We start from the raw sequence: 25937 nt of genomic DNA on the forward strand, positions 1-25937 counted from the left end.
TCTGTTTAATGGAAAAGGAAAACACTTTTACTGCAGAAATTTAAGACAATTGCTTCAACTAGAACATTTTCCAGTGTGCTTGATAAGGCATCACAGGGAGAGAGAAGAAAACCTACCATATCATATACGGTAGTGCACATGTGTAACGAGCACCAGTCACTCCTGCTTGTCACTGTTTGGATATTAAGATCTGATGTTTGTCTTAGAGCATTGGTTTGCTTTCTCATTGGAATCTGAGTTTGGAGCACAGAACTGAAAGCCTAAATGGAGCTGGAGCTGATTCACCCTGTTGGTGGTGACCTGAAGAGATACATCTTCATCTCCTGCTTCCTGGCCTATTAGACTGTTTTCCTGTCTGTTTCAAGCGTAGATCTTTGTTCCTTCCTCTGATTCCTCATAACCTTCCAAATAAACCCATTTATTTTTTCTTTTGCACCTACTGTTGGTTTATGTTGCTTACACTCATTTTTTTTTCTTTTTGGTAATTCTCAAACATTTTTGACCAAATTATTTAAATACTTAATAAAGAGTAAACAAATAAAAATAGCAACAACAAAACCACAATGATTAAAAACAACTTCCAAAATAACTAGAAATTCTCTTATGACTCATGGCACCAGCTCTGTCCCTCTAGAGCATAATACAGGTCATGATATAAAAATGTACAATACTCAGTATTTCACTGTGAACTAATTCATGCATTTTATACTTAGAAGGCTGACTTCAAGGCAAAGTTGCTTTTTTGTACACACTGAAATGTAAACAAGGTTTTATATTTTCACATAATAAATGTGCACAGAGGATGAGTTCACCTTTAAAAGGAGTGGACACAAGCCAGGTAGTAAATAATACTTACCAGACAAAAACCAGTCAAACTGGGAATCAGACAGCTCAAAAGAAGAGTCTTATGCTGTCAATCCAGGTTGCCACCAAAAACCATTACCCTAACATGAATGCAGTAATCTAAGGCTGAGCAAATTTGTGCAGAGAAAATAAGCTACAGTTAAACCTTAGTTCACACTGTATAGGGAAACTGAAACTTTACTTTGTTCAGTAACATTAAGGGAGTACCTTGGAAAATACTGTGATCCAAAGAAAACATTAGAAGTAAAGGGGTTTATAACCAGGGCCCATCACCTCCCTGGTTATAAACCCCTTTACTTGGGGCAGAGAATAATCATCACCTGATTATTCTCTGCCCCATGGCCTCCCCCTCATTTTCAGCATCTCGTGATCTTGACTCTACTCTAGTAATTTTCATCACTAACGCTTAGCCTCCAACCAGCATCTTCTGTCTGCTTTTCTGTTTGTCTCTTCAGTAAGAGATTTTTTTTAGAAATTTAAAAGTGTTTGGGATAGAGACTTACAATTTGGTTGAGTGTTCTATACAGATTTAGCAAAACATACAGAACAACTAGGAAATATGTGGAAGTTGATCCAGTACAAGTCTTCAAAAAGACAATCACTTGAGTTAACATATATATTTTCATTACAAAATATGCTTGTTCTATCTTTTTCTTTCAATTTAGATTTAGTATGCCCAAGTATAACTCATATTCAATTCCTTCAAAATATAGTAGGAGGAGTGATGTCAGCAACGTGGCTGAATAAGACGTCCCTCGTCATATCCCTCCCTCAATAACAACAATTTGTCATCCATCCATAGACAAAAGTGCCTTTGTCTGTGGGATACAGTACAATACACCAAAGGACCCAGGAAGAGTCTCACCCACCCATGCATCAGGTAGTAAGGATACAGACCTCGGACATGGACCCTGCAGTGCCCCATGAACTGAATGCAGCTCTCCTTGGCCATTGCCCATGAGCCCCTGGAGAACACTGTCTTACAGAAGCCCCTACAGACAAGTGAGTCCTTGTGGAAGGTCAGATTTCCAGTGGAGAAGTTCCAGCACACCAGCTGAGTGACAAAATATGTTTGGATGCATTGGACAAGGTAGGAGAAACAGTTTAACTTTACTCACGTCACCTCTCCTTCATGGACTCACAACTCAGTGCCAGAAGAAACCTTCTCGGCCGATGATCTCTCCCAGGGCGGGGAGGAGAGCATGGGAGTGAGCACCCAGCTCACTGTGTGGGACACTGCCAAAGAGGCCCAGTTCTACCTCACCCCATCCTGAGTATGGACTTGCATGGCTGGAGGGATAAAAACACACTGGGAAAGAGGCCGATGGGACTCTCAGAAGGCATTAAAGGGATGTAGATCCTACTAAGTGCATCGCAGACACCATCAAGAAGTCCACCCATGAACCGCTGGGGACAACTTGCCCACAGTGGTTGGGGTGAGGTGCATAGAGGCCCCCCTGCACTACATGTACCTCACCCCCACACCCCAAACTGTGACTGGCTGTCTATTTGTGCCCCTGATGATGGCAAGCATGAGCTTTGGCAGGCATCTAGTGAACTTGTGTGTACAAAGCCAATAAAAATCTGTGGACCAGGGAGAGACCACAAACTTGAGGTTTAGCTCCACCCTTGGGAAAGCAAAAGGGAGTCTGCCAGCACCCAGCTTGGTGTGTTGAAGGACTAGAAAAGACATATAAGCTTAAGAATTCTGCCACAAGAGGGAGCAAGAAGCATGGAGCAGGGATATCCACAGAAGGACCAAGAAAGTCTCAGACTTCCTATCATGACTGATGGAAGTTACTTCTCTCCTGAAGTCAGTTAGTAATGACCAGAGGAGGTGACTGCAACATCAAATGCAAATACAACACTGTAAGACTTCAAGAAACATAAAAAATAAAGGAAAGATGACACTACCAAAGGGTCACAATAATCTTCCAATAGCCAATCCCATAGTCATGGAGATCTACAATTCATCCAATAAAGAATTCACAATAGCTCTTTCGAGGAAGATCAGTGAGGTACAAGAAAACACAGACAATTTGATGAAGTCAGAAAAAACAACACAGAAACAAAATGAGAAGTTTAGCAAAGAGAAATCTTAAGAAAGAAGCAAATAAATGCTAAAGCTAAAGAATATAATGAATGAAATTTTAAAATGCAATAGAGAACATCAACAGCAGAATGAATCAAGCAGAAACAAGGATCTATAGATTAGAAGACAGAAACTGTGAAGTTACCCAGTTAGAGGAGAACAACAACAACAAAAATAAGAAAGAGGAAAGGATATGTGACCTACCAGATATCACCAAAAGAAGCAATATGTGAATTATTGCAGTGTCAGAAGGATAAAAGATGGAGAAAAGGGTACAAAGTTTTTTTCAAAAATAATGACTGACAACTTCCCGAATCTGGGAAGTGATTTGGATATCCAAGTTCATGAAGCTTATAGGGTGCCAAATGATTCAACTCAAAGAGATCTTCTCCAAGACACTTTATAATAAAACTGTCAAAAATCAAATCAAAGAAAGAATCTTAAAGACAGCAAGAGAAAAAAGCTTGTAACTTACAAGAAAACCCCCATACGATTAGCACTGTATTCTTCAGCAGAAATCGTAAAGGGCAGGAGAGATTGGAAGGATCGATTTAAAGTGGTGAGAGAAAAAAAATGAGAACTAAAAACATTCTACCCAGCAAAACTGTCCTTCAGAAATAAGGAAGAGATAAAGACTTTCCTAGATAAACAAAATCTAAGGGAGTACATAACCATTAGACCTGCCTTACAAGAAATGCTGAAAGGAGTTCTTCAACCTAAAATGAAAGGAAGCTAATTAGTAACACGAAAATGTATAAAAATATATAACATACTAGTAAAGGTAAGTATGTAATCAAATTCAAGTATGGAGTCAAGTTCAGAATACTTAATACTGTAATGTGGTGGTGTTTTAAACACTTAACTTTAGTATAAAGGTTAAAATTAAAAGTATTTAATACCTATAGCTACAATAGTAGGTTAATAAATACATGATATAAAAATAGGTAAACTGTGATATCAAAAATATAAAAGGGTGGGGGAGTAAATAGAGTTTTGTATGCAATTAAAGTTGTGTTGTTACCAGCCTAAAAAGACTATTATATTTATAAGATGTTTTATGTAAACCTCATGATAGCCACAAAAGCAAAACCTATAGTAGATAAACAAAAGATAAAGGAATCAATGCGTACTATGGAAAATCACCAAATCACAAAGGAAGACGGAAGGAGAGGGAGAAAGGAATGAGAGAACTACAAACCATTCAGAAAACAATTAATAAAATGACATTAGCAGCCCTTACCTATCAATAATTAGTATTAATGTGAACAGATTAAATCATCTAATCAAAAGGCATAGAGTCACTGGATAGATTAAAAAACAACCCACAAGACTCAACTATACATGACTCATGTCAGTTTTAAGAACACACATAGGGTCAAAAGGAAGGGATGAAAAAAAAAACATTCCATGCAAGTGGAAATCAAAAGAGAACAGAGGTGTGTTATATCAGACATGACCGACTTTAAGCCAAAAACTATAACACCATGCTTCAAAGGCTATTTATGGTTAAAACAAGGGCATTTATTTGGAAGGAATAGAATCATGGAAGTTGGAATACAGACATTTGGTAAGAAATTGATAGGGCTGAGGACACTGAGTCCCTAAATTCTGATGAGTAATTTTTACCAGTAGCAGCCTTTCCACTTCTATCCACGGGAATTAAGCCTGCATTAATAACAACAACAACAACTATACAAGAGACAAAAAAGGCCATAGATACTGATAAATAGGTCAATTCAATTCATCAAGAAGATATATCAATAATAAATATATATGGATCCAACATCAGAGCACCTAAATATATTGAGCAAATACTAACAGATCTGAAGGAAGAAATAAATAATACAATAATAGCAGGAGACTTCAATACCCCACTTTCAATAATGGATAGATAATCCAGACAGAAAATAAATAAGGAAATGTTAAACTTGAACCATACTTTAGACCAAATGGCCCTAAAACAGACATATACAGAACATTCTTCTCAACAGTAACAGAACACACAGTTTTCTCCAGAGTACACTGACCATTCTCCAGGACAGATCATATGATAGGTCACAAAACAAGCCTTAGCAAATTGAAGAAGACTGAAATCATACCAAGTATCTTTTAGTATCTTTTTCAATCACAGTGGTCTGAAATTAGAAATCAATAATGGGAAGAAAACTGGATATTTCACAGTATGTGGAGATTAAACAACACACTCCTGAACAACAAATGGGTCAAAGAAGAAATCAAAGGGAAATTTAAAAAAAAACATGCATACCAAACTGTTTGGAATGCAGCACAAGAAGTTCTCAGTGGGATTTTTTTTTTTTTTTTTTTTTTTTTTGCGGTACACAGTCCTCTCACTGCTGCGGCCTCTCCCACTGCGGATCACAGGCTCCGGACGCGCAGGCCCAGCGGCCATGGCTCACGGGCCCAGCCGCTCCGCGGCACGCGGGATCCTCCCGGACCGGGGCACGAACCCGTGCCCCCTGCATCGGCAGGCGGACTCTCAACCACTGCGCCACCAGGGAAGCCCCCTCAGTGGGAATTTTATAGCAATAAATGTCTACATTTATATAAAAAGAAAGACCTCAAATAAATATCATATCTTTATACCTCAAAGAACTAGAAAAAGAACAAACTAAGCCCCAAGTTAGAAGAGGAAAGTAAATAACAAAGATTAGTGCAGAAATAATGATCTAGAGACCAGAAAAACAACAGAAAGATTGACAAAACTAAATGGTGGGCTTCCCTGGTGGCACAGTGGTTGAGAGTCCGCCTGCTGATGCAGGGGACACGGGTTTGTGCCCCGGTCTGGGAAGATCCCACATGCCACAGAGTGGCTGGGCCCGTGAGCCGTGGCCATTGAGCCTGTGCGTCCGGAGCCTGTGCTCCGCAAATGGGAGAGACCACAACAGTGAGAGGCCCACATACCGCAAAAAAAAAAAAAAAAAAAAAAAAACTAAATAGTATTTTTTAAAAAAGATAAACAAAACTGACAAACCTTTAACCAGAAAACTAAGGAAAAAAGAAGAATCAAATAAATAAAATCAGATGTGAAAGAAAAGACATTAAAACTGGTAACACAGAAGTAATAAAGATCATTAGAGACTATTATGAATAATAATTCACCATGAAATTGGATAATCTAGAAGAAATGGATACATTTCTAGAAACATAAAACCCACCGAGACTGCATCATGAAGAAATAGAAAATCTGAACATACCATAATAAGTAAGGAGATTGCCAGTGATCAAAAATCACCCAACCAAAAGAAGTCAGGATCAGACGGTTTCCTTGGTGAATTCTACGAAAACTTTAATGAAGAATTAATACCAATTCCTGTCAAATTCCTTTAAAACTGAAGAGGAGGGAACACTCCCAAACTCATTTCATGAGGCCAGCATTACTCTGATACCAAACCAAAATAAGGATATTACAAGAAAAGAAAACCAGAGGCCAATAACCCTGATGGCTATAGAATGAAAAATTCTCAACAAAATACAGTTGCCCCTGGAACAACATGAGCTTGAACTGTGTGGGTCCACTTACAGATTTTTTTTGTTTTTTTTCCCAAACACATACTATAGTAACACATGACCTGTGGTTGGTTGAATGTGCAGTTCAGGAACCGCAGACAGGGAGGACCAGCTGTAAAGTTTTATGTGGATTTTTGATTGTGTGGAGAGTAGACACCTCTATTTTATTTTTTATTATTTTAAAAGTTATTTATTTATTTAATTTGGCCATGCCACACAGCTTGCAGGATCTTAGTTCCTCAAGCAGGGACTGAACCCATATCCTTGGCAGTGAAAGTGCACAGTCTCAACCACTAGACCTCTGGGGAATTTACTTTTTATTTTACTTTTTTAGAGAGTAGACACCTCTAAACCCTGACACCTCTAAACCTCACATTGTTCAAAAGTAAACTGTACTGACAAGCTGAATTCAACAGCACATTAAAAGGAATATACACCAGGTAGGATCTTTCCCTGGGATAGAAAAATGGTTCAACATGCACTAATTAATAAATGTGACGCACTACATCACTAGAATGAAAGATAAAAATCATATGATCACCTCAACAGATACAAAAAAAAAAAAGCATCTGAAAAAATACTGGGTTCTTTCATGATAAAAAAAAACAAAAAACAAATTGGGTATAGAAGGAATATGCCTCAACCAAATAATGGCCATGTAAGATCAGCCCACAGCTAACATCATACTCAACAGTGAAAGACGGAAAGCTTTTCCTCTAAGATCAGGAATGAGACAAATGTGCCTACTCTCACCACTCCTATTTAGTATGTTACTCTTAAATTACTGGAAATTCTAACTAGAGCAATCAAGGAAGAAAAAGAAACAAAGGCATCCAAATTGAAACAGAAGAAGTAAAACTGTCTTTGTTTACAGATGCCATAATTTTATATATGGAAAATCCTAAATACCCCACAAAAAAACTGATAGAACTGAAAAACCAATCCTGTAATTTGCAGGATACGAAATCAACCTACAGAGATCAGTTGTATTTCTGTACATAAACAACAAAACATCTGAAAAACAAATAAGGAAAGCAATCCCATTCACAATAGTAACAAAACAATAAAATACTTAGGAATAAATTTAATCAGAGATGAAAGTTCTGTACACTGAAAACCGAGACTTTGAAAGAAATTAATGAAGACATGAATAAATGGAAACACAGCTCATGTTAATGACTCAGAATAATTAATATTGTTAAAATGTCCATACTACCCAAACCCTAGACAGACATTCAATACAATCCCTATCACAATTCTGTGGCAATTTTCACAGAAATGAGAAAAAATTCTAAAATTTGTATGGAACTACAAAGACCCTTAATAGCGTAAGCAATCCTGAGAAAGAATAACAAAGCTGGAGTCATGATATTTCAGATATCAAGCTGTATTACAAAGCTATAGTAACCAAAACTGTATGGTACTGGCATAAAAACAGACACATAGACCAACAGAAGAGAATTGAGAGCCCAGAAATAAACCCTTGCCTATATGGTCAATAGTATTTGACAAGAAAGCCAAGAATACTTAATGGGGAAAGGATAATTTCTTCAACAAATGGTATTGGGAAATTGGATAATCAATGCAGAAAAACGAAATGGACTTTGTCTTACGCCACTCACAAAATTGAACTTGAGCAGATTAAACAGAAGACTTGAAACTGTAAAATTCCCAGAAGAAAACAAGGAAAATGGTCCTCGATATTGGTCTTTGAGAACAATTTTTTGGGTATGACATCAAAAAGCACAAGCAACGAAAGCCAAAATAAATAAGTTAATTATATCAAACTAAAAAGTTTCTGCACAGCAAAAGAAATAATCAACAAAATGAAATGGCAGTCTACAGAATGGGAGACAGTATTTTGAAATCATATATCTGATCAGGGTTAATATCTAAAATATATGTGAAACTCATATAACTCAATAGCAAAAATACAGACCAAGGGGAAAAAAAAAACAGTCTGATTAAAATATGGGTAGAGGAGGGCTTCCCTGCTGGTGCAGTGGTTGAGAGTCCGCCTGCCGATGCAGGGGACATGGGTTCGTGCCCCGGTCCGGGAGGATCCCACGTGCTGCGGAGCGGCTGGGCCTGTGAGCCATGGCTGCTGAGCCTGCGCGTCTGGAGCCTGTGCTCCAAAACGGGAGATACCACAGCAGTGAGAAGCCCGCGTACTTCAAAAAATAAAAAAATAAAAAAAATAAAATATGGGTAGAGGAGCTGAATGGTCATTTTTCCAAAGAAGATATACAAATGGCCAACAGGTACATGAAACGATGCTCAACATCACTAATCATCAGGGAAATGCAAATTAAAACCATGATGAGATACCACCGCACATCTTTTAGAATGGCTATCATCAAAAAGACAAGAGATGGGCTTCCCTGGTGGCATAGTGGTTGAGAGTCCGCCTGCCGATGCAGGGGACATGGGTTCGTGCCCCGGTCAGGGAAGATACCACATGGCCCGGAGCGGCTGGGCCCGTAAGCCATGGCCACTGAGCCTGCGCATCTGGAGCCTGTGCTCTGCAACGGGAGAGGCCACAACAGTGAGAGGCCCGCGTACCGCAAAAAAAAAAAAAAAAAAGAGATAACAAATGTTGGCAGGGATGTGGTAAAAAAGGAACCCCCATGCACTGTTGGTGGGAATATAACTGGTAGAGCCACTGTGGGAAACAGTATGAATGTTCCCCAAGAAATTAAAAATAGAACTACCATATGATCCAGCAATTACATTTCTGGGTATATATTCAAAGGAAATAAAATCAGGATCTCGAAGAGATATCTGCACTCCCATGTTTACTGCAGCATTATTCACAAGAGCTAACATAAAGAAAAAACCTAAATGTCCATATAGGGATGGATGAATAAAGAAAATGCGGTATATACACACATACACACAATGGGCTACTACTCCATCATGAGAAAGAAGGAAATCCTGCCGTTTGCAACAACATGGATGGAACTTGGAGGCATTATGCTACGTGAAATAAGTCAGAGAAAGACAATTACTATATGATCTCACTTATATGTGGAAGCTTCCAAAGCTGAACTCAAAGGAACAGAGAGTAGAATGGAGTTTCCAGGGGCTAGGGAGGAAGTAATTAGGGCATGGCAGTCAAATGGTGCAAACTTTCAGTTATAATATAAGAAAGTTTGGGGAATCTAAGGTACAGCAAGATGACTACAGATGACAATACTGTATTAGATACTTGAAAGTTGCTGAGACAGTAAGATGGTGTCTTCACCACAAAAAAGAAATGCTAATTGTGTGAGGTGACAGGCTCTGACTAACCCTACCATGGTAATCGTTTTGAAATACATATAAATGTATCAAATCATCACGTTGTACACCTTAAACTTCAATAATGTTATATGCCAATTATATTTCCAGAAAGCCGGGGAAAAATATACTGGGATCCCAATAGATAAATGATGCAAACTGTAAGGAATGGCACCAAGAAACGGGGTAGAGCTTAAACAAGCTTTATTTGGGAACGCTCCCGGGCGAGGTTCACTGGTCCGAGAGAAAGGGGCCAGAGAAGTCGCCCGCGGGCGAGGGTTTGGGCAGAATTTATAAGGGAAGAAGGGAAAGGGGTGTGGTGAATCTGGGAGGGCACAGGGTATTCCTTATTTGGTGGTCTTTTCAGGTATCGTGGGGGACCGTTAGTCCCGCCCCTCGAAAGGCGGGAAGGCTGGGCTGGGTGGAAAGTCCCCAGGTCAGTTTCTGGAACTGGGTGGTCCAGAAAGTCTCCAGGTCAGTTTCAACCTGTGCCTCTGATTGCGTTCCCCTGCCTCGGGCCAGTTGGCCTTACACAAACCCTAAAGCAGGATGCGCTCTGTGGGTCTACTGTACGCCACACTAATTTCTACTTCCTATCTTAATTACTCGCTGGTAACTGTTGAACAAAGCACCCACAAGAACACACTGACAACACAATTTACATTAGTTCATCAAAAGTGTGTAGAGTAGAATTTGTACTAAGTGCATCACTGTATATCAGCTTTTTAGAAAATAACCCTCATGATCCTTATATGGAGTGAAGGAGTAACTACATTTTTGCTAAAAAATTTTTACCAGAAGAAGCTATAATTTCTGTGGCCTCTAGGATTAAGACATTGAAAACAACATATTTCTATATAATTAGTCACCATACATCAAACTTTCTGTAGTTTTAATTCTGACAATTTCATCTTTCCCAAGGGAATTTATCTTCTTTCATAAAAAATATGCTGGGTATGCCCTTGTGATGTTGATTTTTTAAACTTTCAAATTTAAATCCAAAGGATCACTAATACCTTAGGGAAATTAACCTTTTTTATAGGTCGACATTTTCAATAGGCATCATTTATTTTTAAGCTCTTCTAAATATATACCTTGAATTTTTCTCTTGAGACCTTCATCATTATTATGATGACTTCACTTTTAATATTTCCCCTTGTATGTAAAAGCCTACATTGTAACCTATATGCTAGTTTCTCAAAGGGTCATCCTACTACTATGGCTTGTAGAGTGTGAGGACATCCCAGTCATAGCTACCTAAAAAGGAGCTTGCTTGATAAATAATACCACCTCTAAAATATTAATGCAATGGAATAATGCCATCTAATAATTACTGGCAATATGTTTTAAGTGCTTGCTATTTATGACATCCAGCCAAAAGAGTAACAAGAAATGTGAAGAAGTGGGAAAAGGCAAATTTGGAGCTACACAAGGTCACAGCATTTCAGTCAGTTAATGCAGTATGTCTTTAGGATGGCTACTATTACTGCCAGAGATCTTGATCATCTAGCTGTCCTTCAGTTTGCCTGGGGAGCGCTAATGCAATTGATGTGGGGCTTTGTAGAATTTCCTATAATCTCTTGAAAGATTTAACAGCAGGGATCCATTTGCCAAATAAAAGGTAAACAGATCCCTCTGTGCAGGTCTCAAAAGGGCTACATTTACACACGTGGAGTTGTTCAAAATACAAAATAATTTAGGAAAGAGTTGAGCTCCAGTAAATAGATATTTTCCAAGGAAACTTGTATTAATTTAATGTTTCTTGGACTGGAGTGTCCTTCTATTTTTCAGACCTATCCATTTGACTAATTCCAGGGCCTACCTCCTTGCCTCTGTTCTGATGAGCACTGCATTCTTCTCTGTGGGTGCCTATACTTGCCTGTTCCAGTGGAGTGGAACACTCTGGCAAAGGCAACCCAAAAGGCAGCATCTTTTTAGACGGTGACCACCCCACCTTTTAGTTAGATCACTGAAATGACATTGGGAAATAACTCTTCCTCACTGTGCACAGGCTTAGCAGGACTCAAAATCAAGGTGTCCTACTTTCCCACAAGCAAAACATAGGTAGGCCCCATAAGCACTTAAACTTAGGCTTTATATAGTTCCTCCTGTTCTATAAGCTAACTAATATTCTTCCAATATTTTACCGCTTTTGCTGACATTTATCAAAACCTATGAGATTCAAAACCGGGAGTCTTTCCCAATGAACATTTTTGTAAACCCTGGGAAAAAAAAGGTTGACTTGAAGGCTAAATGCAGTGTCAATTAAACAGGTAGAATAAATCAAACTTTCTGGCCTGTAAAGTTTAGTGGTATAATGATAACTATTACAAAAGCATGGTTACTTTCTGAAGTAAGCTACCCCAGAACAATGATTCTCTTCCCCTCTACTCAAATGACCAAGAAATTCTATTGTTCAAAAGAATTTTCTGTATCTGAGCCTCTACTCCAATCTTAAAAGATGACCTATGTTGCTTTTCACTAAACCTTTAACTTCAATGCCAGAATCCCAAGTCCTTTTCCTCCTTAGCATATGCAACATATGGTAACCAGACCCAAGTCAATGAATAAAGGAGGGGTTCATTTTATCTTCAGATCTTTTTGCATGCCTCCACATTGCTCGGGTGCAGTGAAGGTAAGTGGAAGAGATGAGGAGGAGCTGCTAAGATACGCTTTTTCACTGTCTATGCCTCCAAGCAGCAAAAACACTCATTTATCATCCATGTTAGTCCCACTTCAACAATGACATTCTACTGCCTAGAGGAAGCCCATCTTTGCCATCAGGGTGACATGCATCTGGGGATTCTCTAAATCAAGGGAGACTATTTTTCTCAATAAATACATGATGACTTTGCAAACCAAAGCAGCAGAATGCTAGCTCCCAGTCAGCTACTTTAGGAGTTAGGGCCAGAACCACAAGTTCTCAGCCCAAAAGCCAAAGCAGATTCTGCAATACTTCTTATGTTGGGTCGAAAAGCACTTTCCATCTAGTAATTTCAGTCAAAATTTTTTCAAAGTGATGCTATTTCTCTTATAACATTTAAAAATTTAAATACCATTAAACAACTTTATTTGGCGTTTTTAACATGACTCTTTTCCTAAAATGTCATTCACCACCCTATTTAGGGCAGCCGTGTCTGCTAACTTCTACTTACCTTTGCCGCTTAGCTAAGCATCTACCTTCTTCCAGAGTTCTCCTTTGCAGCATGCCCCAATAAGGCTGTGTTCACTGCTCTACTTACATATTTCTAGTCTCAGAAAGCAGATCTTTTTTTTGTCTTTTGGTTGTTACTACTATAATTATTACTTATTTTTATCCTGGAAGAGTATCTTACCCAAAGAAAGTACTCAGATATTCAATGTATGAGTGTAGGCATATCACCAGATTTCTTTTCCTGTTTTTCTTCTATAATGTCAGTTTATTATAGCCAATTAATGATAACTAGAAAACCAAAACTGGGAAATCTTCCAACAGTTTTACTGTACCTACTACAAACTTGGAGTCATCACCTCTTATGTTACTAGTAGAGTATTTTTGTTTGTTTGTTTTTGTTTTTATTTTTATTTTTTTTTGCTGTACGCGGGCCTCCCACTGCCGTGGCCCCCCCCGCTGTGGAGCACAGGCTGCAGACGCGCAGGCTCAGCGGCCATGGCCCACGGGCCCAGCCGCTCCGCAGCATGCGGGATCCTCCCGGACCGGGGCACGAACCCGCGTCCCCTGCATCGGCAGGCGGACTCCCAACCACTGCGCCACCAGGGAAGCCCCACTAGTAGAGTATTTTTAAATTCAGTGTGCATTTATTGAGCCTAGTCTTTGTTGGACATTATCCTCGAGTATAGAAAGTCAAATACAACATAATTCCTGCCCTCAATAAACTTACATTCTAAAATAAATGAGTCATGGATATGAAATGTATAGTGTGGGGAATATAGTCAATAACTATGTAATATTGTTGTATGGTGACATACTCTATGTAACTAGACTTATCATGGTGAACAGTTTGAAATGTATAGAAATACTGAATCACTACATTGTGTGACAGGAACTGACATAGTGTTGTAGGTCAAGTCTACTTCAAAAACAAACAAACTCATAGAAAAACAGGTCAAACTTGTGGTTACCAGAGGCAAGGGGTGGAGGGAGGGAGAACTGAATGAAGGCAGACAAAAGGTACAAACTTTCAGTGATAAAATACATAACTGCTGTATGTTGTATATGAGAGTTGATAAGAGAGCAGATCCTAAGTGTTTTCATCACAACAATTTTTTTTCTATTTCTTTAATTCTGTATCTATGTGAGATGATGGATGGTCACTAAACTGACTGTGATAATCACTTCATGATGCTTGTAAGCCATATCTTCATGCTGTACACCTAAAACTTACACAGTGCTGTATGTCAATTACACCTCAATTAAAAAGGAAGATAAAAATAAAAATAAGCTCACATTCACATGGGAGACGATGAGACAGATTACAATGATCACAATAACATGCAACAAATTCCGTGACAGTTACGCACAAGGTGTTATGGAACTCATAGAAGCAACACTCTTCAATTACATTAATGAAGGTAAAAGCCAAACGTCTGAAGTAAAATCTCTCTAGATTAAGTAGAAAAACATTTATTTAAATTATTTTGCATAATCTGCAGAATCACCGGGGAGACCAGGGAACCAAAGTTACAAAATGAGTTGAAACAAAGGATGACTGGGCTGTCAGAACCAAAGCTAAAACAGTACCACAGAACCAAGTTAGCTGGGGCACTGCTGCTGCTGCCCTTGGAAATGGGAAGCTGGAGATTATACTACTGCTGCCATTTCATGCTAGAGAACACATCTACCCCTGGAGCATGGATGTTACTGCTGCTGCTGTCAACAAGATGGGTTTTCCATTGCCCCTGCTTCTTTGTGTCCCTAGCTCTTGATCCATCTATGGTGGGTATGTCTGGGTGTGTCTGATTAGCCGAGACTGGGTGACATGGCTGTGCCCTAGCTTTGAAGGAGGCTGGGGACATGAGTATCTGGCCTCTTAGGCGTGCTATGCAGCCTCATTCTCTCATCAAGACTTGATCGATTGGTCATTCTCCATGACTTTATTCATGGAGAGGTACTTTAAGGTGCTGTGCTATTTAAAAAGACGAATGTACACACTGTGATCCAAAACAGGACCATGAAGGAAGACTAAGGCAGGGCTAACCTTTTACTCCCAAGGAGTTATGTTTTGGAGAAATAGACTGTAGTTAGCTGGTAATCCACACAGAAAGCCAAGCGTTAGCAAAGGCACAGAATATCCTGAAACCCATGGAAGTGAGACTGTGGTGGGGCAAGGAGTGTGTGTATGGGGACTTGAGGTGGGAACTAAAGATGGCAGGCCTAGTGTGGCGTGAGATGGGTGACTAAATCAGACACCAGGTCAAAAAGGACCTATAGTCCATGCTACACACGTTTTACTCAATCCTCTGGGGTAAGGGAAGCCAGGAACAGACAAAAGAATGGCTGTATTTGTATTTTAGTAAGTTGATCATTTTAGTAAAATGGATGCTATATTGGAGGAGCTAATCTGGAGGCATGAGTAACTGTAGCTGTGAATCACGGTGAATAAAGTGGAGCCCAGAACTAAAGTAACTGCACAGATAATGGGGATGGGGGGACATTCTCAAGATGCGCTAAAAGATCCAGTATGGGTTAAAATCTAAAACGTGGCGCTAACCACTGAGGGTCCAGAAATTAAAATAAAATAATAAAGCTTCTTCTTGAGGAACTTACAGTTTCGTTTTAAGCACAACTGAAAATAGATGATATTATGAGAATGCTTGTGATTTTGTATTTTGAAATTAAGTCCTTATTCAACACCTGTATTTAAGCTGGGACCGCTGAACAGTTCATTAAGGAAACACTCCAACCAGACATTAAAAGGTCTCAGAATTTTCTATATTCACCATGATACAGACAAAGGCAAAAAAACAAACAAACAAACCGGAAAATCCTCAGATCTAACATAGATACATAGATGGGGGTATTGGGAATTATAGCCTTGTTGCATCACACTGCTGTAAATTTTGTGTGGGGACAGTAACAGGGAAGAATAAAGCAGATTTAGGGCAGGGGTAACTGTGACATACCAGAGCAAACAGATCTAGGATACAATTTTTGTGACCCACAAGTCACAGAATTATATATCCTCAAAATTATGTATCATACGTCCTCCCTCTACATGCCTTTTTCTCCCTAAAAGGCAAAGGGAAAAATACAACTGTTCCTTCCTTTTCTCTTTCCTTTAACAAATATTTGCTGAAAGCCTTGTAAAGGCCAAAATTTAGGCTAGATGATAGGGTCCCAAGGCAAAGTCCTTGACCTCACAGAGGTTACAGTCAGGTGCGGAAGGCTGACAACAACCCAACGAAAGAGAGCACTGCATCTGTGAAGCAAGGAGGAGCAAAGAATCCTCTAAGCAGAACAGAATCCTGTAATGAACAAATCCAACTAGTTCCTAAGGTCTAGGAAAAACGGAGGACTGAACAATAGTTACTAATAGTCAAATCTTCACCTAGTTATGCTAGGTAAGAATATTCTAGGTCAAGATAAAGTATTAAATAAAAAGAAGTTCTAGAGTTTACCTGACTAATGATGAGACTAACTGAAATAACTGTATAAAGTGATCGGCATGAAATACCAAAAGATAGCTCAAACATTTTTTCTGGTTTTGAACAGTTGATATGTCTCACAACACCATGGCAGTAAAAAATCATGACTGTTTTTGTCATATTGTGAAGCAGTGGTCATGGGATTCTCCTGAAAATTGTCTGGCAGACTAGAAGAGTTGTATGTGATGTCCTTACTCTTGTAAACCTTGACTCAAATTTAGTTCAAATGATCTGGACTATATTAGTGACTTATGATATCATAAACGTTTCCTTTGCCCCTTACTTAGAAAAAGGAGTCTTTATGTCTAATTTACGCTACTTAGTTTATTATGTTGACATGAATTTTAAAGCACATTGGGAGTGAATCGTCTCTCATTCTCTGTGATACTCATCAATAAATTGCTTTTGTCGATACTGCATGTGCCTCCATTCAAATATCCAGGGCGATTTATGCAAATATAACTGTTCTACAAATATCTCATCATCTGAGAAAATCATGTTACAGTCCTTTCTGAAAGTTCAACAAGGAGCAGCAGCCATGCATATTTAAATATCTCATGACTATATATGAGACGAAAATTATTGAGGTTTTCTGACAGCTTAGAGGAACTGTATGTAAGCCTTCATGTCCCAGACAAATTAGATGGCCCCCTGCTGAAGGATGGCTTCTTTTTCTGACATCCTTGTCTTGATTTGTTCTATCAGAGTCTGACAAAGGAGCGTGCACCCCATGTTCTATGCGTGGTGGAGATCTTTGAGGCTCCAGTTTTACAAGCAGCCTTTGGTTCAGGACTTAAGTCTAAACTTTGGAACTAAAGCATTTTAACAGAGTGAAACTCTTACAGACATTTATAAAGAAGAAGAACCACAATCTTCAAAATCAAACTGTTTAGAAAGAATGGAAGTAACTCCTTGGAACCTTCCAGCAGAACAAAGAAACAACATCGAGCTTATGCTCGTGCTCTCCCCCCACCCTCACACACACACCACATACATAGGACAACTTGAATAGCTCACTTCCTTTTCTTGTTATGCTTCTTATATGATGGAAGCATATTAGTAAGAAGAGCAACCATAACTCAAAAAGACACGTGCACCCCAATGTTCATTTCAACACTATTTACAATAGGCAGGTCATGGAAGCAACCTAAATGCCCATCGACAGACGAATGGATAAAGAAGATGTGGTACATATATACAATGGAATATTACTCAGCCATAAAAAGGAGCAAAATTGGGTCATTTGTAGGGATGTGGATGGACCTAGAGACTGTCCTACAGAGTGAAGTAAGTCAGAAAGAGAAAAACAAATATCGTATATTAACGCATATATGTGGAATCTAGAAAAATGGTACAGATAAACCAGTTTGCAAGGCAGAAATAGAGACACAGATGCAGAGAACATATGGACACCAAGGGGGGAAAGCAGGGGTGAGTGGTGGTGGTGGGATGAATTGGGAGATTGGGATTGACATATATACACTAATATGTATAAAATAGATAATAAGAACCTGCTGCATAAAAAAATTAAATTAAATGTAAAAAGGAATAAACATACATCCCCAAAACAAAACCCAAAAATAGATAAATAAATACCATTCAAATTAAGAAAAATAGCAACTCAGCTATTAAAGGCAAATGTTATCTATCACTAGTTATTTTCAAACTTTTGAAACTCAAGCAAAAATGCTACTGATTTATAGGAAACTAGTGAGGAACACTAAGAATTAGGTGTCATTGGGTGTTGTGTTCCCCATACATGATCTTATTTCTTTTACCAACCTGATCATCATTAATCTCATTCTCTATATTAGGAATCTGAGAACTTGGAAAGTTCAATCACGTGTCAAAAGTTGTACAGCACAAAAGCAATGGAGCCCATTATTCAAATCCAGGTCTTTCTGATACCTCAGTGCTTGCTTATGTATATGCCACACTGCCTCTCCTACAGATACACCTTGGCTTGTATCTTTCTTGAGGGTAAGGTTCTAGAAGCAGCAGGCAAAGGAAAAAAGTAAACACTGAAAATTACCCTTGAAAATTCCCTAAGTATGCATACTTCCCCGAAATTCCAAAAGGGCAAATTTTAAAAATCCTTTTTCTTTGTATTCTGAATTAGAATATATTGCTGTTTCTTTGACTGAAAATCAGAGGAAGTAGTTGGATTCTTCTTAGAGATCGTGGAATATGAATGTGTATCTCTATACACTGGAATCACCTCTGGGTTAGCAAGATGCTCACAATATGAGAGGCCCATAGAAGTGACACCCACTGAAGAAATGATGGGATCATGTTTCCCATCTCAGGTTTTTTTTGAAGTAATACACACACTGAGTGAGTAAACTTACCATACTCTATTTCAATTATAATTCTCCCTCCTCTTTATTTCCTCTTTTTTGAAGGGATGGGTAGGGAGTTGAATGCAGGGGTGTTTGTTAAGCACACAAGTGAATTCACTTAAATTAACTGCACATATGCTACGGTGCCAAAGAAATTTAATATAAATACACGTCAGCTATCATGATACTTGAGGTGAAGAAGAACCGACTGCAAGACATTACCTGAACCCGCAATGTTTTCTGGCATTTCGGCAGCTGGCTGTTTAGTTATATTCATCCCCAAATTCAAACGCTTTCAGATTGAAGGATTTCATCCAAAATGGCGGACAATAATACAATTTTATTTTTGAGTTGGGTCATTTCAATAAATTGATATGATTAGCTAAAATTATGAGCTGGGGAGCTCAGACCACATTACCCAAACTTTTCCTTTTTGAAGAGTCATACAGCAGACTCATATCTTAAGTTTTCACTAAGTGACACCAGGAATAAACAACTTCACAAAACTCACCACTGACCTGTCTATAGAGTAGTCTTTTATAAAGGCCAACATTTGTCTTGATCCTGTCCTTACTGAACAATCAACATGATTCTGACCTTCTGAACACTGTACATTTTGTAACAAAATGGGTAGTGTCCTTTGCTTTGTCCAGTACAACGTGCAGTATTAAATTTGAGATCCACTTGCAGCAATTATGTAGAACAAGAAGGTATCTGAACTTTATTTCTGAGCTTTATCTTACTATTTTGCCCATATTTTCTCTTCATCTTGTCTTACCTATTAGCTATTATGCCCATATTTTAGATACGTCTTTAAGCGGGCCTCTCACATTATTTTGGTCAAAGCAGGAGTCAAAGAAAAAAAGAAAGAAACAAACACATAGCTATCAAAAGTGGTTAGACTTTTCTTTAAAGATTCATGAATTCAGTTGTTAATGAGTCTTAAAAATCACAGTACGCAAAACACAAGGCCAGAGTTAAGATTTCTTCCCTAATCAGAAAGTTTTTCGCTGAATTATGCCAGAAACGCTTCCCTTAGAAACAAAGCAGCTGGAACTACAGTAGTGACTCAGACGACACCACCTCTCTTAGAGTCTACGGGACAAGACAGAAATCAACAGCAGCAGCAAATTATGCTAATGTGTGATGACTATTGTGGGAGGAGCCACTAGAAACACAAGACCAAGCAGACAGAATCCAGGAAGTTTTGTGTACATGTTTGCTTGAACCTAGAAATGGCATTTAGGATAAGCCCTGTAAATGACCAGGAGCTCGGCAGTCAAAGGTGTTAACAGTGACAGTATTTCAGCCAGAAGGAAGAGTACAAGACTGACCCAGCCCTCCAATGAAATCTTCAAATTAGAGATCATGATAAGGTGCTGAGTTAAAAGCACAAGGTTCATAAACAAGTCGGGGTTTCCTTATTTCAGTAGCCATGTAAAGACACACCATCTATATGCGGGAGCATTACATGCCTGAGGACGTCTGTAGTCTGAAAGCAAAATACTCAACGCCATGTCTTCAGGATTTACGACATCTTTCCTCTGAAAAGAACCTCTGTTTCTATTGCCTTGCTTGTTTGTTTCCTTCATGGTTAGTTAACTATTCTGGGCAATGACAAGTTGGATAATATTCTTACCATCAAAACTGAGGACCAGACTTTAGCCTAAGAGCTTTTTAGGAATATCCAAGCATGCATTTAAAAAAATATAAATATGCTTACTAGATCCAATATTTCCATATTGGGAAGCCTGTGTATTTATTGTCATTATTCCTAAGTTTGAAGATTTTTGTCTCGTTTTTTCAAAATCTGCCCGATGGAAGCCAGCATTCGAACCCATTACCTCCATTTTGAGCTTATTAAACATATATAAAAGAGTCTTCTCCAAATGCTACCTAATAGAACTGTCTTTCTCAAAAGAATCTAAAGTTTCAAAGACTATTTGTCTGAGTACATTCTACTGCCTGGATAATTTACTTAATTTTGTTTTGGCCAAGTCACTCAGAGCCCTCGGTGTCATTCCCCTTCAAAGCAAAGTGTCCCTGTGGTTGGGTTCTCATAATTTAAACAACTGTCTCCATTTTGGAGACCGGCGGAGAGAAATGACACATGAAGAGGCACATTTAGCCACACTTGCTCATGTTTCCATATAACAGCCTGCAATCCACACTATTATCTATTACACAGAGTCAGATATCAATTTTAGTACCTATTTTTTTCTCTCCATTTCTTCCACTAATACTTAAAGGGATTTCAGTTTCATAGTTTTGAAAATATTCTCTTCCAAAACAACAAAGCATTTTAAATGAAGACTTTGCAAATTCACTTCACAGGCGAGGGGGAACTCGAGCGTAGGGATAGGGTGATTACCAATAGTGTTTGTTTAATAAAGACTGAAAGAGCTCTACAAGCCACAGACATTCAAAGAGGGTCATCTTGATCATTGCAATCTCTTCCTACCTGCCTCTTTGGAAATCTGCGTGAAGGATTCCACACCTTTCTCTCCATAACTTCCTTCCGATGCGAGAGTAGACACATAATTCCAACCCAGAGCCTTTACGATGTCTACCATGGCCTGGGCTTGGAAGGAATCGGGCGGGACCACACGAGAGAAGAAGTCATAGCGACGGTCATCACTTAACTCGGGTGCCGTTGATGCATAACTAATCTGGGGGATCTGAAAAGATAAGAAATCACCACATGAGGGCACACCATCAGGATGTGAGAGATTCATGTATACTTATGACAATTTACTTAAAATACAGGGCTTGAGCTCCAAAGGGGAAGCGTGTTTTGCCACACATAGCATGGAAGTGTAGACCACCTAAATGCAACCAACCACCTCTTAACAGCACAAGAAGCATCTACTTTTATGCTTTGGCCTTTTATTCTCCTCTTGGAGAAAGGAATGGGAATGGAATGGCAATTACACAGAGCATGATGGTTGGGAGGAAAAATAATTTTAATCATTCTGTCTAACATTGTGAATCATGCTTTACTTCTTATACATTAATAGAAACAAAAGACACAACAGCCTAACTGGAGTGTGTATAGAGACTGGTTCAGTTGACACATCTCATGAATACTGGTAGACGTCATTAGTCATCTAACATCGATTGAGTGCTGATCACCTATGAGGAAATATCTAAGTAAGCTGTGTGCATTATTTAATTTATTCTTCACAAGAACATTATGAAGTATTGATAGCTCACTAATACCCTTAGACCCAGGTAAGGGGGTTCCCTGCCCCAACACCATCATTTCAGTTCTTCTGGCACTCTGGAGGGCCTTTCTCAAAATTTTTTAAGTTTCATTTGGATGCTGAGAGAGAGCTGACAGTCCTGATTGAGTGGAGCCACGTGGACCTCTGATTCCCATTTTTTTGCCTTTAGAGAATTCTCTGACCCTCTACTGCATGTGGGATTAACCAGATGTCTCAAGGAGTTCTAAAACTTGTGCCTATACGAATCATCCTAGAGCAGGACCCTGGTTCCAAGAGGACAATTTAATGAGCAGATTATTCCTCTTGACGGGCACAGTATTTATTCTCAGGATCATTTCAGATTACACTACCTGAGTAGTCCTGACATGCTGATTTTAGTTAAAGAAAATTACGCATTTAGAAAGAAACCTTGAAAAGAAAATATTTACCCAGGATCCCAAATACTCTAGGAGAAGACCTGAAGCAGCTATAGATGAGAAGCATGGCTTAGGGTCTAACGTCAGGATCTCTAAGCTAGTTACTTTTACAAAGAATGCTCCCCGGTTGTTTCTCTTAACACTAGCATGCAGAAGACTATGATAGGTATGATTAGAATGATCAACTCCTACAAAATTCTGGTTGTAAACTCTCCCAGGACTTACCCTTGTTTTAGCGTAAAGATGTCTCATGTATCTAAAAGCCAGTTTTGATCTTTGCTCAGACAAAGCCCAACAGTGCAACTCTTTGCCCCAAAGATGTCAAAGCTACACTCAAGTTAATTCTTTGAGCCCTGATAATTCTACTCAATATTAACCTACTTTTCTCTTTTTAGGGCAGTTTGCCTCAAGTTTACCCATTTGACATTGTTTAAAGCTGGTTACCACCTCTGTAAAGCTCATTTCTCCACCAGCCTTTCTATGTGAACATTACAGTCAAGTCTTGCCCTGACGGTAGGTGACCCACCATTTTCCACGCAGCCCATCCCTGATGCAGTTCTGCTCTATGACCACCAGGGGCAGGCTCTCCGTTCCTGACTCGAAATCCAAAGCCACCCTGAGAAAGGCTCCAAGTCTCCTGACCGTCTGCACCTGAGTAACTCCTCAATTACAGGGGTAGTGAAGTGCAGTAGAAATAAAATGGGATTTGGTATTGAGAAGATCCGGAATCGAAGCCTCATGTTTCTGTTCACTAGAGTTTACTGTGGTGAATATTTCACCTCACTGAGTTGGTTACATTATTAATTAGTATAAGATTGTTTTGAAGGGCAGGAATAACAAATGTGCATTGCTTAGCATGATGCCTGGGACAGTGTGGGTACTTAATACATGGGGTAACGACAATCAGAAGACAGAAAAGTGTGTGTTTTCTTACTAAGTTTATGCATTCTCCACATTTGACTTCCCAAGTTCTCTGTGACACATTAGCAAAAACATTTCCCTCACTGTCCTAAGAAAATGTTTACATATTCCTATCATTATTGCTTTAGAAATAATATGTACTATTTATTTAACTCTTTACCATGTGGCAAGAATATTCTAAAAGTTTGGGGTTTATTTTTAATGTTTTAAATTGTATTTATTTATTTTTATTTAAGTATAGTTGATTTACAATATCGTCTTAGTTTCAGGTGTTCAGCTCAGTTATATATATATATGAAACTTTTCAGATTCCTTTCCCTTATAGGTTATTACAAAATATTGAGTATATTTCCCTGTGCTATATAGTAGTTCTTTGTTGGTTATCATTATCACTAAAAGTTTTATATGCATTACCTTATCTAACCAGCAGTAAAAAGTCTTCACTATACTTTATTATACTATACTATTATTAAGTCATTTTAGAAAAGAAGAAATTGAGACTTGAAAGTAGACTATGACCTTGCCTTAGGTCACAAAGTTGTAAGACAGAGCAATACTCAAACCTGACACAGCCTAATGCAAACTTATAAACTCTTAACTATGATATTTTGCTGAATTGTTGCTAAAACATTTGAACAATAAGCATAAAATAACGAAGGGTATTAGATTACTGTAGTCTAGGCCAAGTTCTGTCCACAGTACTGACTACAGAGCCACTGAAAGCAATTTTACAGGTCACCCTTAGACTGTTGTTAAAACATTTTATATAAATGTCTTATTAAAATTTATACAAACGTGTGAAAAGATTGAGTTTCCTATGTTTCATTTATAGTTCAAGGGTTATAAATTTTAGGTGAAAAATATCAACTGAATAAAGGCTTTGGACGAAAATTAAAGGGAAGGAGGAGGGAGGGACGGAGGGAGGGAGAGAAATACCTTTTCTTACAAGAAATAAAAAAGGAAGAAGCCAAGCATGGCGATACATTTCCATCAATTTCAACTTGTGGACATGCAAAATCTTTGTGCTGTTGCACAGATGCCTTCCCTGCCAAAATCCCTTTCTACCTTTGAACAAGTGCTAATGAAGATACATCCAGCCCTCTACTTAAATTAGCATTTATGTAGCTGTGGTAAAACATCGCAATTGTGAAATGCCTCCAGTGCAAATGCATTTTCTAAACTGTGCCCCAAATTTTAGTAATGAAGATCCTGGTGAAGCAGATTTATTTCCTCACTACCCATTGAAATGATTGCTGTCAGTGGTTTATCCATTCCATTATAAATAACAAACACCTACCAGCTTAAGACTCATATGTCCCTTTAGGATCACACACACATCCTACATTCAGGGGTAATTATTTGTACATTATGCATATAATGATGCTAGAATAAGATTTCTTTTGGATTTCATTTCTGAGATAAAAATATGGCTATATAAGGAAATTCTGCCCAGCAATAGGAGATGAAGAACAGCAAGAATGTATGTAACCTATGAAATATGCTCTGTTACTTATCAACTATTATCCTGTATATTTAGTTACTTGTTTTCAAACTAATGCTTAAGTCTACAGGGTAATTATTTGAAAGTATGTATTATAACTGGTACCTGAAACTGACCAAATTATTATAAGTCGTCTTTAGTGATTAACTGACACACTCCCCTTGATATCATAGCTATACTTTCTTTTTCTGCTATTGAATCTCTACCCTCTTGCCAGCCTCCTTCAGAAATGTAGAACGGATCTTTTGATGAAGACAATTTAGTATAATCACACTTCTGCAACATGAAAATAAATATCCCATCTCCCTTTGAGCCTTCCTTTCCCCAATTTAAAAACCAAAAAAGTTTCATCTTTATTGTAGGACTTAATTTTCATCTCATTATTTTGTTTTTCTTTACTCTTTATAAAAAATTTGCCTAACACACAAAAATGGTTTTGCTAATGTTGAGCACCAAATAGGGTTAAAAACATCTCACACTTTTAAATTATCATTTAAAATTTATGTAGGCATTTTTCACAGAACTAGAAAAATTTCACAATTTGTATGGAAATGCAAAAGACCCCGAATAGCCAAAGCAATCTTGAGAAAGAAAAACGGAGCTGGAGGAATCAGGCCCCCTGACTTCAGACTATACTACAAAGCTACGGTAATCAAGACAGTATGGTACTGGCACAAAAAGAGAAATATAAATCAATGGAACAGGATAGAAAGCCCAGAGATAAACCCACGCACATATGGTCACCTTATCTTTGATAAAGGAGGCAAGAATATACAGAGGAGAAAAGACAGCCTCTTCAATAAGTGGTGCTGGGAGAACTGGACAGCTACGTGTAAAAGAATGAAATTAGAATACTCCCTAACACTATACACAAAAATAAACTCAAAATGGATTAAAGACCTAAATATAAGGCCAGACACTATCAAACTCTTAGAGCAAAACATAGGCAGAACACTCGATGACATAAATCACAGCAAGATTCTTTTTGACCCACCTCCTAGAGAAATGGAAATAAAAACAAAAAAAAAAAAGTGGGACCTAATGAAACTTAAAAGCTTTTGCACAGCAAAGGAAACCATAAACAACACCAAAAGACAACCCTCAGAATGGCAGAAAATATTTGCAAAT

The 25937-nt window shown here is 38.4% G+C and overlaps 1 protein-coding gene across 5 annotated transcripts in view; it reads right to left on the reverse strand.

Annotated features, from left to right (window-relative positions):
- The window catches only part of GRM7 (glutamate metabotropic receptor 7), an 853253-nt gene that overhangs the window by 553197 nt on the left and 274119 nt on the right, over nucleotides 1–25937 (reverse strand). For all 5 annotated transcript variants that reach the window (XR_007469857.1, XR_007469856.1, XM_049693592.1 and 2 more), the window contains exon 2: nucleotides 21209–21425. Coding sequence is in view for 3 of the 5 variants with exons in the window: in XM_049693592.1 (XP_049549549.1) it covers nucleotides 21209–21425 (217 nt within the window). In the remaining 2 variants the exon portion in view is untranslated. The remainder of the gene's footprint in view (nucleotides 1–21208; nucleotides 21426–25937) is intronic.

The sequence above is a fragment of the Orcinus orca genome, chromosome 10 (assembly GCF_937001465.1).
Source record: "Orcinus orca chromosome 10, mOrcOrc1.1, whole genome shotgun sequence".
Classification (NCBI taxonomy): Eukaryota; Metazoa; Chordata; class Mammalia; order Artiodactyla; family Delphinidae; genus Orcinus; species Orcinus orca.